The following is a 16985-nucleotide window of genomic DNA, read 5'->3' on the forward strand; positions in this document are numbered from 1 at the left end:
ACAGCTCTGGGAATGCTGGCTCATCCCGTGCTCTGGGCTGCTTCTCCTGCAGTGTTTTCCAGAATGGGGATCTGCTGAGCCCTCCTTTCCCACTGGTGCTCCCCAAGAGGATCCCACTGGAGTGGGACACGCTCCTGGCCACGCTGACAGAGAAAGTGGAGTTGGGCAGTGGAGCCGTTAACAAGTGGGTATCCAGGGAAGACACTTCCCACAGATCCAGAACATAGGGAGCTCTGGCTGGAAGTTCAGACCATCTGCTTTTGCAAACTTGTTTGCTTTTCAGGTTTTCCCATCACTAAATCAGGGATAACCCCAATGTCCTGGGTGCTTTGTGATGCTGGTGAAAAAGCAATAAGCGAACAGGAAAAAAACCCCACAACGGTGGGATAAAAAGGAATTTATGTCTTGAGGGAGGGGAAGAAAACCTAATTCCTCCCCAAACATCAATTTAGCCAAGGAGAAAGCTGGGATCTATTGCATCTCACTGATCACTGGGCGTGATTTTTGTGACTTCCTCAGAGCAACACTAAGAATGATGGATCCTCTGCCTCGTTTCCCACTCTGCCCTTGTTTTCCACGCTGAGGGGGCTGTTCAGGGATTGCCAGAGCCCTGATCCCTTTGCTGTCTCCTTCCTCCAGGCTCTGCAGGCTGGATGGGACCCCGGTGTGCGGAGGGGAGGAGCTGGAGAATGGCCATCACTACGTGGCAGTGGGAAAGGAGGAGTACAAACCCCTGCCCTACAGGGAGCTGCTGGTGCCCCAGGAGTGCAGGACACTGGGGTGAGTGGGCTGTGGCCAAGGGGTGTAAGGAATTCCCTCTGTGGCATCCTTCAGGCAGAGCCATCCTTTTTGTGCCCCCCTCTGTTCCCTCTGCCTGTGCCAGGGTTTGAGTTGTGCTTCGTGTGTTGGGAGTTCAGGGAAGGAAGAATGTTTTCAAAGGTTTTTGGTTAGTCCCTGAAATCCAGGGTTGAGTGCCAGAGGAAGCAAATGGGCTGTTTTTCAGCTGCATGTTCATGGAGCACTGAGAGGGACCCCTGCCCATTATCCACGGAATTTCCCAGGCCTGTGGTGGGCAGTGTGGTATCACCTGATGGGATCCACTGTGGAATGTGAAAAACACCTCTGGGCCCCTTCTCCTCTGGGAAAAGAGGGGACTGTGCCCTCCCTCAGCTGACCTCTGCCTGACGCTGGAATTCGCTTCTTTGTTACAGGAACCACCCAAAAAACAGGCAAAAAAAGAGCCAGGGCAGGGTGAGTGCTCAGTGGCACAGAGTGGTTCGTGCTGCAGTCATGGAATCATGGAATGGTTTGGGTTGGGAGGGACTTTAAAGCTCATCCAGTGCCACCCCCTGCCAGGGGCAGGGACACCTTCCACCAGCCCAGGTTGCTCCAAGCCCTGTCCAGCCTGGCCTTGGACACTTCCAGGGATGGGGCAGCCACAGCCTCTCCCTGAAACCCTCTTGTTACAGTTACAGCTTTGTACCAGTCGGGATCAAGGAAAACAGCAGGAATTTGAGTGTTTAGGGACTGCCCTGCACAACTTCTCTTTTATAAACTGTGATGGTTTTTTTTCAGCTGGGCAGTCGCAGGGTGCAGGCCACGGGAGCTGCAGAGAAAGGCAAGATCCCACCTGCCTTCCCACAGCTGCAAATTCCAGCCAGGGAATCTCCCCTCGAGGAGGAAGAGCCCATTTTCCATGTCAAACCTGTGCGTGCAGGACAGAACAGAAGGAGCAGCAGGAGTGTGCAGCCTGGCCCAGGTGAAGGTGTGAGTGTGGAGGGGGCTGGATTTATGATGCTGAAGGACAGGACTCCTGCCCTGACAGCAGGCAGGGATGCATCCAGCAATTCCTGCAGTTCTTCTTTCCCCTCCTCACCTGGGCACACACCAGGATTCTGCAGCCTCAGCATGACCAGGCCATGCAACACCCATGGAACAGCTTTTCCCTTTCCTTTTCCTCACAGGAAAAAGCCTCTCCAAACCCAGGGATCCAAGGAGGGAGATGAGAGGTGCTCGGGAAGAGGGTGAACACACCAGGCTGGATGTACCCATTGACCAGGTCTGAGAGGGGATTTCCCGCCTGTCTGGAACCTCCCTGCTCCAGAGTCCCCCTGGAATGGCTCAGCCCCAAGGGCCAATCGAGAGTTCACAGCAATTCCTTGGGGAAGTCCTTGTTTTCTCACTGAAATCCTATTTATCAGGTTTAGGACACGCTGAGCTGCTCTCCGATGTGTAAAGCCGAGAGTAACCACGAGGGGGAACTTGAGACACCACAGCACGGTGTCACTGCAGGGCCTCGTGTGTTAGAAAGGCAAGAAATCCCATCTGGAGAATGAACAATTCCCTTCTGGAACGTGAAAGCTGCAGCTTCCCACTCCAGTAAGGACTGCAAAGGCTCTCCTGGATTCTTCTGTGTTTCCATCCTCACTCCTGTCACAGAAGAATTTACATGAAAACCCAAAATGAGACACCACAGAAAGGTATTTATTCCCCTCACTGGTTCTGTGGAGTGGGGGAGAACATTCCTGTGATCAGATTCCTCCCACTGCAATTCCTGAAGTTCCTTAAGCAGAACTTACCTGTATCCAGGTGAAGCTCAGAATCCGCCAGGGAATAACCACCTAATTCTTCAAATGACTTGAACACACTTATTTTAGTAACAGAAGTTCAAACCTTTGCTTTAAAAAAGAGGGAAAAAAATAGTTCTTTCTAAAACAATATTCTGCACGACGAGGTCAGCAAAATTCTTGTTGTCAGTGGTGTGTTAATGATTCCAGCTTTTCCTGAGGATATTCAGGATTGCTGCAATAGGGGACAGCGTAGGTGACTCAGCTCTGCCTCAGTGGTGTCTCTGGGTTAATTAGAACTTCAAAGGAAGACAATTCCTTTGAAGTGAAATTAGAGAAAGCCCTGGTGAAGCTTTAGCTGGTGGTTCCTGACCCTTGTTGTGCTGTGTTTGCTGCACTGGGTGCTCCAATGCTGCTGCTTTCCCTTGGCTTTCCCCCCCCGGATCACATTCCTGTGCAGTTGGTTTTATTCAGATGCACAGTGTTGTTAAATAATGAAGATTTTCCCCTTTTTTTCTCAGAGGAAATGGCTGCTCTTCTGAGCTCTAAATCGGCTGGTTTGTAGCTGAACTGGGGAAGGAAGAATTACCAAACAGAAAACATGTTTTAATAACAAAACACCTGCCAGGGTTTGCTCTATGTGGGGTATTTCTTAGAAAGACATTTCACTGTACCGTTGTCCCTCTGATTTGCAGTGCCTGGATAATGTTTGCAGCAATTAAAGCTGTTCCCAAATCCATATATATTTTATTTCTGTCTTGGGAACATCTCCCTGATTTAGGAAAAGTCACAGGAATAAACAGCTCCTGCATCACCCTCCCTGGGCAAGGCTTTCTGATTTCCCTCCCTGGAGTTTCTCATTAATTACAGGGGTGACAATGATTATTTTTTTTTTCCTTCTGTGATTTCTCTGGTACTTTGGACTGATAATTTCACTGAAAAGGAACCCACCCTTCCTTCCTTAGGGACACACTGCACTTGTGGGTGTTTGATGGACGAGAGGAACTCTGAGCAAAGCCCTGTAGTAACCTCTGAGTAAGGGGCTGTGCAGTGTGAGCTGGGACAGCTGAGCACAGCAGAAAAAGCCATTTTCACTTGCTTGGCTACAAGAAGGAGGAATTCCTAAAAAAATTCCTTCTAATCAAAAATCAGTCAGTCCCAGAAGGTCCCACTGAATGATTTATTAACCCCTTATTGCCCCTTCGGTGCTGAGCAAATTCAACTGTCGTCGTCTTGAAACACCCACAAAAAAATTCCTTAAGACATGGAATGGGATGTGCTTTGTTCCACCCTGGTGCTCAGGGAATACAGTCCATGGGTTTTGACATCTCTGTGTCAAAATCCACCTTTCCCAGGCGTGGCTGAGCCAGGAGCCCCCTCAGCCACAGGGGGGGGGTTACCCTTGGTCAGGTTCTGTCCCTCTGCTTCTTGTTCCTGAACCAGCCAGACACAGTGAGACCCCCAGGATGGTAAGCAGCATTCCTGCCACAGCCCCTGTGGGAATGAACATATCGGGAATGTGCTTATCAAGAACAGGCAGGAGGGGTTGGAATGAGATGATCTTGAAGGTCCCTCCCAACCCATCCCATTCTGTGATTGTCTGCACAGTTCAGACAATGCTCAGGTGTCACAGGGCAGGGATGTCTGGGCAGGTCCAGCCTGGGCCAGGCGAGTTCTGAGGGGGTTTGGATGCTCAGACTGTCCCTGTACACTGAGCACGGGATGTTTCCAAGGAAATGTCACCCATGTTCTGTGTCTGTTGGAGAGATCCAGGCTGAACAACAACAACTAAACAGCTCAGTGTGTTCTGACAGCTCCTGTTCCTACAGCTCCTGTTCCTACAGCTCCTGTTCTACAGCTCCTTTTCCTACAGCTCTTGTTCTACAGCTCCTTTTCCTACAGCTCTTGTTCCAGGTGCTGGAGTTTTAAACTTTCCAGTTCCCTGCCTTTTTCTGCCCTTCTGAGCAGGGCAGTGTCAGTGCAGGACATCAGGGAAGGAAAGGAGGATGGGTGTTGACATTTAGGGGCTTATGAGCCTCTTCTTTTCTATGGTGGGCACATTATTTAGTGCTTCTGTTGTGGTTCAACATCTAGTTAGGTTTATAAGCTCTTTTAGCTTAGAACAGCCAGTTCTAAATTTAAATTTACCAGCCCTGCCCACAAATCTGTTTCACTTCCCTTTCAGGGTCTGCAGCAAGAGCTGCTGCTGAACCAGGCAAAGCCTTGGGGGGGTATTTGCTGTTTTCACACCCTAAATCAGCCAACAGATGCAGGGGAGGGAATGCCTGAAGTGTGACTTACGTTTGCCACCAACATCCTCTCCCAGGATCCTGCCAGTCACCAGGGTCACCACCAAAGCCAGGGAGTTGCAGAGTGGGACTGCCAGGGACAGGTCTGGAAGGGGAGGTTTAACAGAGCTTAACATGGAGGTTCTTGGTTTATTTGGGGTGATTCCAAAGCAGCTGCTGGGTGTTGGGTTAAGTCATCAATGAAACCACTGATCCTCCCAAAATCCTCACCAAGACACAACAAAAAAGCGACAAGGACTGACCTGTGGATGCCAAGGTGAGGTAAAAGAGGAGGGATCCACCTTGGTTGAGCAGAAAGGGCACCATGTACTGCAGGGAGAGCACAAACCTGTCAGCAGTGCACACATAAATCCCTCATATATAAAAACAGGGATGGAATATTTCACAGTTTAAGTGAGGGTATCGAGGCCAGGAGCAGGTAGGAATGATGCCAAAGGAATTTTGACACTGAGCTTATTCCATGCAAAATATGAGGGTTGATGACCTGACACCTCCAAAAACATCTCAGTCCTGCACAGGGAGGGCAGAGCTACAGGGAATTAAATGAAATATGGCTGAGGGTAAGGAATTCTGATGATATATGGAATATTTCACAGTGAAATAAAGGTATCAAGGCCAGAGTGAGACGCAGGAACGATCCCAGAGGGAGGAATATGGAATATATAAGGAATACATATAAAAATACATATGGAATATTTAACAGTTTAAGTGAAGTTATTGAAGTCAGAGTAAGCAGGTAGCAACAATCCCAGGGGCAGGAATATGGAATATATATAGAATACATGCATACATATGTATATATATTTATATAAATTATATAGATAGAATTTCCATATTTATAAAAATACACGTGGAATATGTAACAGTTTTAGTGAAGGTATCAAGGCCACAGTAAGAGGTAGGAATGATCCCAGAGGCAGGAATATGGAATATATGTATTTATTTATATATAAATATATAGAATATACACAAATATAAAAATATATATATATGTATTAAGAATAGTATAGATCTAAAAATACATAAAAATTTCTTATATATATTTCATACACATAAAAACATATATGGAATATTTAAGAGTTGAATTGAAGGTATCGAGGCCAGAGTAAGAGGTAGGAACAGTCCCAGAGGCAGGAAAATGGAATATATGTATAAATAAGAGGTAGGAATGATCCCAGAGGCAGGAATATGGAATATATGTATATATTTATATATAAAGATATAGAATATACACAAATATAAAAATATATAAATATATGTATTAAGAATAGTATAGATCTAAAAATACATAAAAATTTCTTATATATATTGCATACACATATAAACATATATGGAATATTTAAGAGTTGAAGTGAAGGTACTGAGGCCAGAGTGAGAGACAGGAATGATCTCAAAGGCGGGAATACGGAATACATATTCCACATATAAATTCCATAAACATAAAAATATACATGGAACATTGAACAGCTTGAGCAAAGGCATCAAAGGCTGAGTGAAGAAGCAGGAGTGATCCCAGTTTGATCCCTGCCACGCCCTGCTCCAGCTCCCACCTTGCAGTTCAGGCCAAGGAAGCGGATCTCGGCCAGGAGCTGCCCCAGGTGGCCCCGGCCCCGAACATCCTCCATTCCCGCTGCTCCCGCCCTCAGGAAGGGGCTGCTCCCGCCCCACAGCACGGCCACCAGCGCCAGGGACACCACCTGCCCTGTGGAACACCGGGATCAGCGGGATGGGGCTCCTGGGATCCCACAGAGCCCAAGGGACGGCCCTCACCCACCTTGGAACACCCGGGAGTGTCCCAGGCCAGGGTGGAGCAACCTGGGATAGGGGAAGGTGTCCCTGCCCATGGCAGGGGGTGGGACTGGATGGGCTTTAAGGCTGGAAAAGCTCTCCCAGATTGTCAAATCCAACCGTGAGCCCCCAAGCCCAATAAACCCTCTCACAAAGTGTCACATCCACTTGTCGTTTGGACACCTCCAGGGATGATTTGGACAGTCCCAGGGATGGTTTGGACACTCCAGGGATGGTTTGGACCTCCCCAGGGAGGGGAACTCCACCACATCCCTGGACAGCCCCTTCCAAGGCCTGACCACCCTTCCTGTGAGGAATTTTTTCCTGTTATCCCTCCCCTGGCAGAGCTTGGGGTCGTTTCTCCTGGTCCTGCTGAAGGACACGGAGCTGCTGGGGCGAGTCCAGAGGAGGCACCAAGGTGGTCAGAGGGATGGAGCAGCTCTGCTGGGAAGAAAGGTTGAGGGAATTGGGATTGTTCAGTCTGGAGAAGCCTCGGGGTGACCTCATTGTGGCCTTCCAGGACCTGAAGGGTCTACAAGGAACATGGGGAGAGACTATTCACAAGGGCTGGAGGGACAGGACAAAGGGGAACGGCTTCACATCGGAAAAGTGGAGATTCAAGTGGGATATTGGGAAAAAATTCTTCCCTGCGAGGGTGGGAAGGGGCTGGAATGGATTTCCCAGAGAAGCTGCGGCTGCCCCATCCCTGGGAGTGTCCAAGGCCAGGTTGGAGCAACTTGGGGTAGTGGAAGGTGTCCCTGCCCGTGGCAGGGGGTTGGAATCAGGCGATCTTCAAGATCCCTGCGAACCTCACCCATCCCACGCCTCCATCCCCGTTTACCCGCGACAACCCAACCCCGCTCTCCACAACCTCCCTCCCGCTCCAGGGACACCCTCACATCCCCTTTCCCCGCCGCCATCTCCTTCCCCTCACCCGCGGTCGCCATGGCAACGGCTCTTCACTTCCTGGTCGGACCGGAAGCCCGGCGCTGTTGCCATGGCGACCCCGTGACGCATTTCTTCTGCGACTCCTCAACCCGGAAGTGACCGCCTTCCTCTCTCCTCAGCGTGGCCGCCATGGTAAGACCGGAGCGGGGTGGTCGCGGTTGTCGCGATTTGTGGCCGCTCCCGACGATTCAGCGGCTCAAAGCCCCCTGGTCCGGGGCTCCTGGGGCGCGGGGGGGCGGCTTGGCCGCTCCCCCGCGCCTCACCCTCCCTTTCCTTCTCCACCTCCCCTCACTCATTAATTAATAACTTAATAATTACAGAAGCCTATCCTGCTGCAAGGCCATGAGCGCNGCGGCTCAAAGCCCCCTGGTCCGGGGCTCCTGGGGCCCCGGACCGGGGGCCGCGCTCGCCCCCCCGCCTCACCCTCCCTTTCCTTCTCCACCTCCCCTCACTCATTAATTAATAACTTAATAATTACAGAAGCCTATCCTGCTGCAAGGCCATGAGCGCTCCATTACGCAGATCAAATACAACCGCGAGGGAGACCTGCTGTTCACCGTGGCCAAGGATCCCGTGAGTGCTCCCCCCCCCTTACCACCCCCGCCATAATTCGTTAGTTTATTGTTGATTAATCCGCGCGTGTTTTTTTTCGCCTCGCAGATCGTCAACGTGTGGTATTCGGTGAACGGCGAGAGGCTGGGCACCTACAACGGGCACACGGGGGCTGTGTGGTGTGTGGATGCCGACTGTATCCTTTTTAATCCCCCCCAAAAAAAGACCGGTTTGATCCCATGTTTTAGCCCGGGATTCTTCCCATTAGGCTGCCCCTGGGATCCTTCCTGCTGCTTTACCCTTGATCTCTGCACTTCAGCTCTTGAATATTCCATCTATATTTTTATATATATATATTGAATATAGGTAGGGAATTTATATGTATGGAATTTATATATATATATAAAAATTCCATATATATAATTATTTTTGTATATGCAATATATAATCTTTTATCTATGTAAGTATATATATTCCATATTTCTGCCTCTGGGATCATTCCTGCCTCTTATTCTGACATACCTTCACTTAAATTCTTAAATATTCCGTGTATATTTTTATATATGTGGAATTTATATATATATAATATGTTTTATATACATTTACATTTATATATACATTTTAATATAAATTTATTGTTATATATATCCAATTATATATATAAATACATATATTACATATTTCTGCCTCTGGGGTCATTCCCACCTCTTACTCTGATCTTGATACTTTTACTTAAACTGTTATATTTTCCATATGTATTTTTATATAGATGGAATTTTTACACATATATATCTACAAAATTTGTACAGATCTAAAAAATTTATCCATGTCCTTCCCTGACTGGTGACACCCAGGGGACACACGGCACGTGCTCACGGGCTCTGCCGACAACAGCTGCCGGCTCTGGGACTGTGAGACAGGTAAAGCCCTTCCCAAAATCCCTGCCTGGCATCTGCAGGGCATCCACAGGGATGGGGCAGCTCTGCCATGGAGAGCTGGGGGTGTTCAGCCTGGGGAGGAGACCTTGGGGACCCTTCCAGTGCCTGAAGGGGCTCAGAGGGAGCTGGAGACAGACCTGGGACAAGGGATGGAGGGACAGGACAAGGGGGAATGGCTTTAAGCTGGAAAAGGGGAGATTTAGGTGAGAGATTGGGAAGGAATTCTTCACTGTGAGGGTGGGGGGGGGGCTGGAATGGATTTCCCAGAGAAGCTGGGGCTGTCCCATCCCTGGAAGTATCCAAGACCAGGCTGGATAGCGTCAGGTGTCCCTGCAGGCAGAGGGTGGAAAAGGTGATCCATAATGTCCCTTCCAACCCAAAGCATTCTGTTATTCCATGATTAAGCTCAGAAAAGCCCCCCAAGATCCGGTGGTCTGTGACTCACAAGTGATTCTGCAGATCCCAAGTCAGGGATCCCCTGACCCTCCTGCCGCCCCTGCCACCCCTTCCCCATCCCATAACTCCCCCTCAGCCCCCTGAGCTGATGTCCCTGTCCCCCCCAGGGAAGCAGCTGGCCCTGGTGAAGACCAGCAGTGCTGTGAGGACGTGTGGCTTCGACTTTGGGGGGAACATCATCATGTTCTCCACGGACAAGCAGATGGGCTACCAGTGCTTCGTGAGCTTCTTCGACCTGCGGGACCCCGCCCAGATCGGTGAGGGATCCTCCCCGGGGCTGGGGAGGGGCTGGGGGAGGGTGTGGAGGGCTGTGCCACCTCTCTGTGTGTCTGTCCCCTCCCTCAGAGAACAACGAGCCCTACATGAAGATCCCCTGCAGCGACTCCAAGATCACCAGCGCCGTGTGGGGCCCGCTCGGGGAGTTCATCATCGCGGGCCACGAGAGTGGGGAGCTCAACCAGTTCAGTGCCAAGGTCAGGGACTGGGGTGGGGGGAGGATGGCACAGCGTTCCTGTGGGGTTCAGGGGCAAACTGTAGGATTTTGGGGCTCCAAACAGCAGCTTCATGGAAGGGTAGTTCAAATTTGTGGCTCCCCTGAGCAAGGCGGATGTGCCAACCCCCCCTGCTCAGGTGGAGTGAGATGATCTTCAAGTTCCCTTCCAACCCACACCATCCCAGGATGCTATTCCATGATCTCCTAAATTATTTTCAATGAGGAGGACTCTTCCCAGCTCTCTGAAACTGCCTCTTCCCCCTCAGTCAGGGGAGCAGCTGTCGAACATCAAGGAGCACACCAAGCAAATCAACGACATCCAGACCTCCAGGGACATGACCATGTTCATCACAGCCTCCAAGGACAACACGGCCAAGGTGAGGTTTTCCATCAGCAGTGGATAATTCCTGGCAGGACCTCTCCTCAGAGCTTATCACAGGGGTTTTTTTCCTCCTCAGGGATTTGAGGAAGTGGAAAGGCAAAGCTCAGTGGGAAAGCTCAGTGAGAAGGGGGAGATGCCACCGTGTGAAGTTATCAGTCAGGCATTGAAAATGAAATTATTTTGGCATTTCCAGAGTACTGTTGGCATTTTCCAGAATATATTGGCAGCTTGCCACCTCTGGAAGGCGACAGGTTTACCTTAGGCCGGTGTTTTGGCATTCTGGGGAAGTACATTTTGGGATTTGAGTGTCCAGGAGTGACTGCACCTGCCCAGGTGAGGCCCAGCAGCTGGATTTGTGTGAGTTAATTAATGAACTCTCTGCCTTTTTGCCTCGTAGCTCTTTGACTGCACGTCCCTGGAGCACCTGAAGACGTTCCGGACGGAGCGACCGGTGAACTCCGCCGCCCTCTCCCCCATCTTTGACCACGTAAGGATGAGCTCCCTCAGTGTCACCCCTGAGTTGTGTCACCAGCGTGAGTGTCCCCAGCCCAGCTGAAAACCAGGACTGTGCAATGGGGCTGGGGAATTTTGCTGGCTCTGGCACAGGGAACGAGGCTTTGTGCCCTCTGATTTCCAGCCTCAGTGGTTCTGGGATTCCCCAAAGGCTCTGCCCCCTCCTCCCCCAGCTGCCCCTGAGTGTGGGACAAGCAGCACTGAAGGGTGGTGGCTTCTCTCCTTTGCAGGTCGTGCTTGGTGGTGGGCAGGAGGCCATGGATGTGACCACAACCTCCACCAGGATTGGCAAATTTGAGGCCAGGCAGGTCCTTTCCCTCACCTGGAGAGCTCCTGACAGCTCAGAACGCTGTTCCCGGAGCACCCTGCTCCTGGAGGAGTCCTTGAACATGCAGAGCTTGTTTGAGGAGTTCCTGATTGTGCCCCTTCCAGGCTCCCAGCTCCTTGTGACAGTGTAAATCTTCCTTCTCCCAGGTTCTTCCACTTGGCTTTTGAGGAAGAGTTTGGCAGAGTGAAGGGTCACTTCGGTCCCATCAACAGCGTCGCGTTTCACCCTGATGGGAAGAGGTGAGGCTCTCTGGGGGTCTTGCAGTGTGTCCCAGCCCAGGCAATCCCACTTTTTAGTTGGGATATGTCTGGACCTACAGGATCCCTGTGCTGGGAGCAGAACCAGCATCTTAATCCTCCCATTCCAGCGTCCCCTCAGGCCAGCCCAGGGGGTCACCAACACCCTGTTCCACACTTTGGCTGCCTCACCGATCCTTTCTTTGCCTTGTGACTCCTGTGTTAGTTCCAGGAGGGGGCTGTGAGGCCAGACTTGCCCCTGGCTGCTCCTGCAGCGTTCCTGACTGTCCCTTTCCTCCCTGCAGTTACAGCAGTGGGGGTGAGGATGGCTACGTCCGCATCCACTACTTCGATCCCCAGTACTTCGAGTTTGAGTTTGAAGCCTGAAGGAGGATTTCCCTCTCCTGTCCTCCTCCTTTTTCTCCTCCAACCCCTTGCCCAGTCCATCTGCTCTGTCACGGGGCTGCTGTAGGGCCTGAAGTTCTCCTGCTGCATTTTGGGTGCTGTGTGAAGGTGGGGAAGTGGAAACTCAGCCAGCTCCAAAGGGCAGGAATGGCTTTTGTGGGAAGGTTGCTGGGTTGGCTGCCTGCCTGCCCCGGGGGCTTCCTGCCTACTGGGCATATTTATACATCAGGGGAGGGAAAAAATCATCAGGAAATAAATAGAAATCTTTCGTAAACACAAGGCAAAGCACCTCTGTGGGGTTTTTTTGGTTGGTTTTTTTTCCCCAGTTAACCCAAGGACTTTGTTTTCCTGGCTCTGTTGCCAGTGCCTTGTTCCACACCCATGGACAGACAGACAGTGCTGCTCCTCCCGGGACCTCTGCCCATCCTGGCTTAACTCTTTCCCAGGGAGTGACCCTCAGGTCCAGCCCTGAAGTGTGAAGAGGCTGGAAGTGCAGCAGCCAGGAATTGTTTTCCAGCTGACACGCACGCGCCCGGCCCGGCCGCTTTGTTTATCTGCTGGGCTGACCCTGGGCCAACTTTCCTCATGGAACAGTTATTTCCTGCTCTAGGAGCTCGTGCTCCTCATCCTTCCCCCCTGTCTCACCCTGCCTGTCGAGAGGGGTGGTTTGTTTCTCTTTCCTTCCTCAAATCTGGGTTCAAGGGCAGAATTCCCAGCCCGGCTCTCCCAGCTTGGAACAGCTGATGGAACAGTGAGGCTGCAGCCTCTGTGCCTTCTGTGGAGAGGGTGTTGGTTTAGTGTGAGCTCCTGGTTTTGCTGTGCCTGGCTGGCAGGCAGGTTGATGTCCTGCTCCACAGCCATCCACAAGTGCTGCCGAAATCCCACTGGGAAGGAGCATCTTCCTCCTGCCCCTATGGAAGAGCGGAATGCCAGTGTGGGCTGGGAGAGAGGCTTTACTGAAACAAGCTCAGTCTGGGCAGCCCAAAGGCTGGGAAAGGGTGTCTGTTCCTCCCTCCCAGAGCTGTCCGTGGGGTCTGTGTCCAGCACAGCACTTCCCACAGGAAGCTTCAGTGTTGCCTTGTCCTGGCATCCCATGGGACTGAACTGCCCGTGCTGCCCTTCATCTCCTGTTCTCCATCCCAGCAGTGTGGTCAGAGAGGGACTGGCTCAGCCTGTTCCCTGTGCTTTCCTTGGCAGGGGTGTTGTTTTCCTCAACCAACCGCTGGATCTCTGCCCAGGCCTCATCCAGGTGCTGGGATGGACGGATCCAACGGAGGAATAAACCTGGGAGAGAAGGGGCTGGGTGTTATTTCAGCCCTGTCAGCGAGGGAAAGGCAGAGCAGCTTCCCCTCAGCCAGCCCAGCTCGGGGCTGAGGATGGATTTTGGGAGGATCCCGCTCACCCTGCCAGAGCTGGATGCTCTGGGGCTCCACGGAGGGCCAGATCACCAGGGCGTTGTGGGAGTAGAGAGGGTTCAGGAGCTTCTGCTGCTCCTCAGGCCGGTTCAGCCAGGCCCAGAGCGAGTGTGTGCTCTCCTTCACCTTGCACAGGCTCCTGTGGGACACGGGGATGTGTTTCAGTCCCTGCCAGGGCTCTCGGGGTTTGCCGTGACCCAAACCGTGACCAGGAGGGGATTTGCTGGAGTTGCTCCCTGGGGACAGCGCTGTCCCCACCCCTCTCACCTCTCCTTCTCGTTGTTGCAGAGGAAGGTGCCGTAGGCCGAGGCGTAGGCGTTGTCGAAGAGGGAGAGGAGGAGGCGCTCCCCAAATTCCAGGGAGAAGGGGAACTGGCGGCTCAGCTGCCACACACAGTCGAGGAAGAGCAGGAAAAGCGGTGCCTCCTGCTTCAGCCGGGCGTGGGAATAGGCGGAGTGGGCGCAGCGGAGGTGGAAGGGGTGTCCGGCCTGTGGGACCCCGAGGGGGGGGGGATATGGGGCTGAGGATGCCCGGCCAGGCTGGGATCCCCATCCCCCTCGGAGCTGCTGTTCTCACCTGGATCCACTCCCGCTCCAGCAGCCCCTGGAATCCCACCAGGGTGCGGCAGGACGGGTCCAGGATCACCTGGGCCAGCGCTGTCACCAGCAGCGTCGTGTCCGTCCCCTCCGCCCCGTGCACCAGCACCGTGGCCTCCTCCCTGTTGGGATCAACCCGGGATGGCGCCCGGATTTTGTGCCACGCTGGGAGTTGGGGGAAGGAGGGGCTTTGGGGTGCAGCCCCCTTACCTGTCCATGCACTGGGCAGCCAGGCAGGCTGTGCTCAGGGCTGCCTTGACGTGGCTGAGCCAGCGGCTGCTCTCCAGCCGGCCCAGCCACCGGTCCATGCTCAGGGAGGGGTCACTGCAGGCTTCCACCAGCTTGGCGAAGCTCTCCTGCAGCGGGCGGCCCCTGGGAGCGGGGAGAGAGGTGCTGGGGGCTTGGTGACTCTTTTGTGGGGATGGACCCCCCACGTCCTGCCAGGCAGTGCGATCACCCCCATGTCACGAGAGTGCCAGGGCTCAGCACAGCCCTCACCTCTCCAGGGGCCGGTGCAGCCTCCTCCACTGTGGGTAGGAGGATTTGGGCTCTGTGCCTCCCCCGGTCATCCGAGCCTGCTTTGCTGCCTGGGCCGAGCGTGTGTCGATGATGAAGCCCCTCTCCCCCTCGTCCAGGATCGTCCCCAGCAGCGTCTCGTCCTCCCGGCACCGCCTGCGGTTGGGTCCCGTCAGGGGTTGGCTGCTGCGGAGCATCACCTGCAGGGTGAGAGATGGGGAGCACTGGGGGACCCACAGCATGGGGGGGCTTCCAGCCACCTTTCCCAGAGGGCTGGCAGCAGTGGGAGAGGGGACGGGGGGGCGGGGCGGACTCACGGTGCGGTTTTTGGGGTGGAAGTAGCTGAGGACGGGGAACCTCCCGCCCTGCCGGAACCGGGCAGCCTTTCTCAGGGCCTCATCGCCCACGGCCGCCGGCACAATCACGGCGGGAGGGTACGTGGGGCAGGTGCTGAAGTCCTGGTTCACGGTGCTCAGCCGCCACTGGCTCGTCTGGGGCAGACACGGGGTCAGGGGGAGCCCTGCTGCCCAGCCCGCTATGGGTAGGGGGAGTCGGGTCTCCTTCCAGCCTCACCTGCGAGGAGATCTGTTGGAAGTACTGCTCGAGGGGGAACTGGTGCCATCCTTCCTCGAGCTTCAGGCTCGGGGGTCTGTAGAAGAACGGGTACATCATCATCACGGAGTCCACCGAGGAGAGGGCCTGGAGCGAGAGCAAAGGCGGCGCTGGTCACGGGGCAGGGGACGTGGCTGGGAATGTCCCCAGGGCTCTGCAAACCCCGTGGCTGTTCCCTGCTCCTGGCCACATCCCAGCACCAGGCCAGGGCTGGGCAGCACCAGCGGCCCCACGGGGCACCCTGTGCCAGCGCTGCCGGAGCCGAGTGCTTATTTACCCAGCGAACGACAGACGCAGAGCAAACACGGCGGGGCCGCTTTGCCCTGGCAACCCTTTGCTGCCCGGGGCTCACCTCGATGGAGCTGGCGATGTTGAGACACTCCTCCATGCCCGGGATCTCCAGCTGCAGCACCTTCAGGTCTTTGCACCGGAGCGTGATGGTGCCGGAGGAGCCGGTGAGCCTGGGGGAGGCAGGAGGGGGGTCGGGGCTGGCCGGGGGTCCGTGCGCGCACAGACGGACACACAGACAGCGCCGAGCTGCCCTCTTCCCCCCGAGGGCTGTGCTGGTGTGGTTGCCAAATCTCTGGCTCTCGTCTGCCCCCGGAGCCGGGATTTCCACTGTCTCCCTGCCCTGGACGGGGCACGGCGGGCGCCGCGGTGGTTGGCAGAGCCAAGGGAGCGTTAAAAGCCAAACCTGGTGTCCCGGGCGGAGCTGTTAGTCCGGGGGGGCTGGTACCAGCCTAAATTCTGCACTCTGAGGAGAAGAGGAGGTCAGCGCCCGGTGCTGCCGTGCTGGGCCGTGAGGAAGAGGAAGGACAAGGCTCGGCGGGCAGCACCCAGGGGTGGCCGTGCTCTGCTCGGGAATGCTCCAGCTCGGGAGGAAGGGGTGACAGGGCCGGGAGGGAGCGCGGGGCAGCCGCGGGGCGGGGACCAGCGCACGCACCTCTTCTCCACGGCGTCCACGTTGCGGATGAGCAGCCAGAGCTCCACGTCCCCGCCGGGGCAGGAGGAGAGGAGCAGGTGGTGGCTGGTGATGCACAGGGTGCCCCTCACCGCCGGCAGCCCCGCGCACGACAGCAGCACGTTCTCCACCGTCGCCGTCTTGATCAGCTCCGAGAACTCCATGGCCGGCTCTGCCCGGCGCGGGGGACTGGGGAGGGAGAAAGGGGAAATCCTGCGGCGCACGGCCCGGCTGGAAACCCCTTCTTCCCTCTGCGTCACGGCCTCACCCCCTCTGGGTGTTTGCACTGTCACCTACAGCGGACGGAGCTGCGAAACGCAGCCAGGGGGACGTTTCCTCCCCGGGGAAACTGAGGCACGGGGCGGGGGGGGCCGAGCTGGCCCCAGGCTCCCACCCCAGGCCAGGTATCCCGTGCCGGCTGCGCTGCAGGGAGGCGATTTTTGGTGAAAAGGGGAATGCAGGGAGCAGCTCCAGATCCTTCCCTGCCACCCCGTCACCAGCCCCCCCCCGACCCGGCTGCCAGGGCCCTGTGGGCTCTGCCAGGGCCCCTGTGCCCACAGTGTCCCCCCCCCCGGCCTGGGGACAGGGCAGGAGCTGCTGCCAAGGCCCCTGGGTGAGGAAGAGAAGGAGGGTGGGCACCTGGCAGTGCCCCTGCCACCCCTCTGCTTACCTGCTTGGGCTGGGGGGGCAGGTGGGGATCTCAGGGGGCAAGGGGGGACCGGGTGGCAAGCAGAGACCTTGGGGTGCAAGTGGGAGGACAGTGGGGTGCAGGCAGGGGACCTCAGAATGCCCACAGGGAGCTCCTGGGCATAAACAGGGGACCGTGGGGTGCAAGCAGGGACCGTGGGGTGCAAGGAAGACTCTCAGGGCGCAATAGGAGACTGTGGGGTGGCACCAGGGGCCCTGGGGTGCAAGCGGGGGACCCCAGAGTGCCAACAGACACAAGCAGAGGAGCTCAGGGCGCAAGCGG

The 16985-nt window shown here is 54.8% G+C and overlaps 4 protein-coding genes across 11 annotated transcripts in view; 2 read left to right on the forward strand and 2 right to left on the reverse strand.

The window, feature by feature from the left end:
• The window catches only part of DCDC2B (doublecortin domain containing 2B), a 3891-nt gene extending 1609 nt beyond the window's left edge, over window positions 1–2282 (forward strand). For 2 of the 6 annotated variants that reach the window (XM_017828378.1, XM_017828376.1), the window contains exons 4-9: window positions 53–184; window positions 640–780; window positions 1212–1251; window positions 1576–1765; window positions 1965–2059; window positions 2202–2282. In XM_017828378.1, the coding sequence (XP_017683867.1) occupies window positions 53–184; window positions 640–780; window positions 1212–1251; window positions 1576–1765; window positions 1965–2059; window positions 2202–2207 (604 nt within the window). In that variant the 3' untranslated portion in view covers window positions 2208–2282. Of the gene's footprint in view, window positions 1–4; window positions 185–639; window positions 781–1211; window positions 1252–1575; window positions 1768–1964; window positions 2060–2201 lie in introns of all 6 variants that reach the window. The other 4 variants (XM_017828373.1, XM_017828375.1, XR_001876933.1 and 1 more) reach the window with 4 other exon arrangements.
• On the forward strand, window positions 2233–12194 carry EIF3I (eukaryotic translation initiation factor 3 subunit I). 2 transcript variants are annotated; one of them, XM_017828379.1, is made up of 11 exons: window positions 2233–2480; window positions 8093–8185; window positions 8273–8360; window positions 9019–9084; window positions 9666–9815; window positions 9904–10031; window positions 10318–10428; window positions 10831–10920; window positions 11177–11250; window positions 11421–11513; window positions 11816–12194. In XM_017828379.1, the coding sequence occupies exons 1-11, from the start codon at window positions 2463–2465 to the stop codon at window positions 11895–11897; spliced, it is 993 nt and encodes a 330-aa protein (XP_017683868.1). In that variant the 5' UTR covers window positions 2233–2462; the 3' UTR covers window positions 11898–12194. The 2 variants fall into 2 exon arrangements, with proteins under 2 accessions (XP_017683868.1, XP_017683869.1); XM_017828380.1 differs by lacking the exon at window positions 2233–2480 and adding an exon at window positions 7661–7744.
• Window positions 3740–7681, reverse strand: TMEM234 (transmembrane protein 234). The gene is made up of 5 exons (XM_017828381.1): window positions 7599–7681; window positions 6427–6578; window positions 5119–5185; window positions 4869–4961; window positions 3740–4061 (listed from the first exon to the last, which is right to left on the reverse strand). Exons 1-5 carry the CDS (start codon window positions 7609–7611, stop codon window positions 3964–3966), a joined length of 423 nt encoding a protein of 140 aa, XP_017683870.1. The 5' UTR covers window positions 7612–7681; the 3' UTR covers window positions 3740–3963.
• Window positions 12195–12280: 86 nt separating the features above from the next.
• Window positions 12281–16770, reverse strand: LOC108503923 (myotubularin-related protein 9-like). 2 transcript variants are annotated; one of them, XM_017828371.1, is made up of 11 exons: window positions 15998–16770; window positions 15749–15808; window positions 15407–15515; window positions 15016–15141; window positions 14760–14933; window positions 14425–14642; window positions 14137–14298; window positions 13907–14048; window positions 13598–13818; window positions 13318–13469; window positions 12281–13199 (listed from the first exon to the last, which is right to left on the reverse strand). In XM_017828371.1, exons 1-11 carry the CDS (start codon window positions 16177–16179, stop codon window positions 13036–13038), a joined length of 1710 nt encoding a protein of 569 aa, XP_017683860.1. In that variant the 5' UTR covers window positions 16180–16770; the 3' UTR covers window positions 12281–13035. The 2 variants fall into 2 exon arrangements, with proteins under 2 accessions (XP_017683860.1, XP_017683861.1); XM_017828372.1 differs by lacking the exon at window positions 15749–15808 and having other exon boundaries at window positions 15998–16769.
• Between the last annotated feature and the right edge of the window lie 215 nt (window positions 16771–16985).

The sequence above is a fragment of the Lepidothrix coronata genome, unplaced genomic scaffold (assembly GCF_001604755.1).
Source record: "Lepidothrix coronata isolate B3197 unplaced genomic scaffold, Lepidothrix_coronata-1.0 Scaffold147, whole genome shotgun sequence".
Taxonomy (NCBI): Eukaryota; Metazoa; Chordata; class Aves; order Passeriformes; family Pipridae; genus Lepidothrix; species Lepidothrix coronata.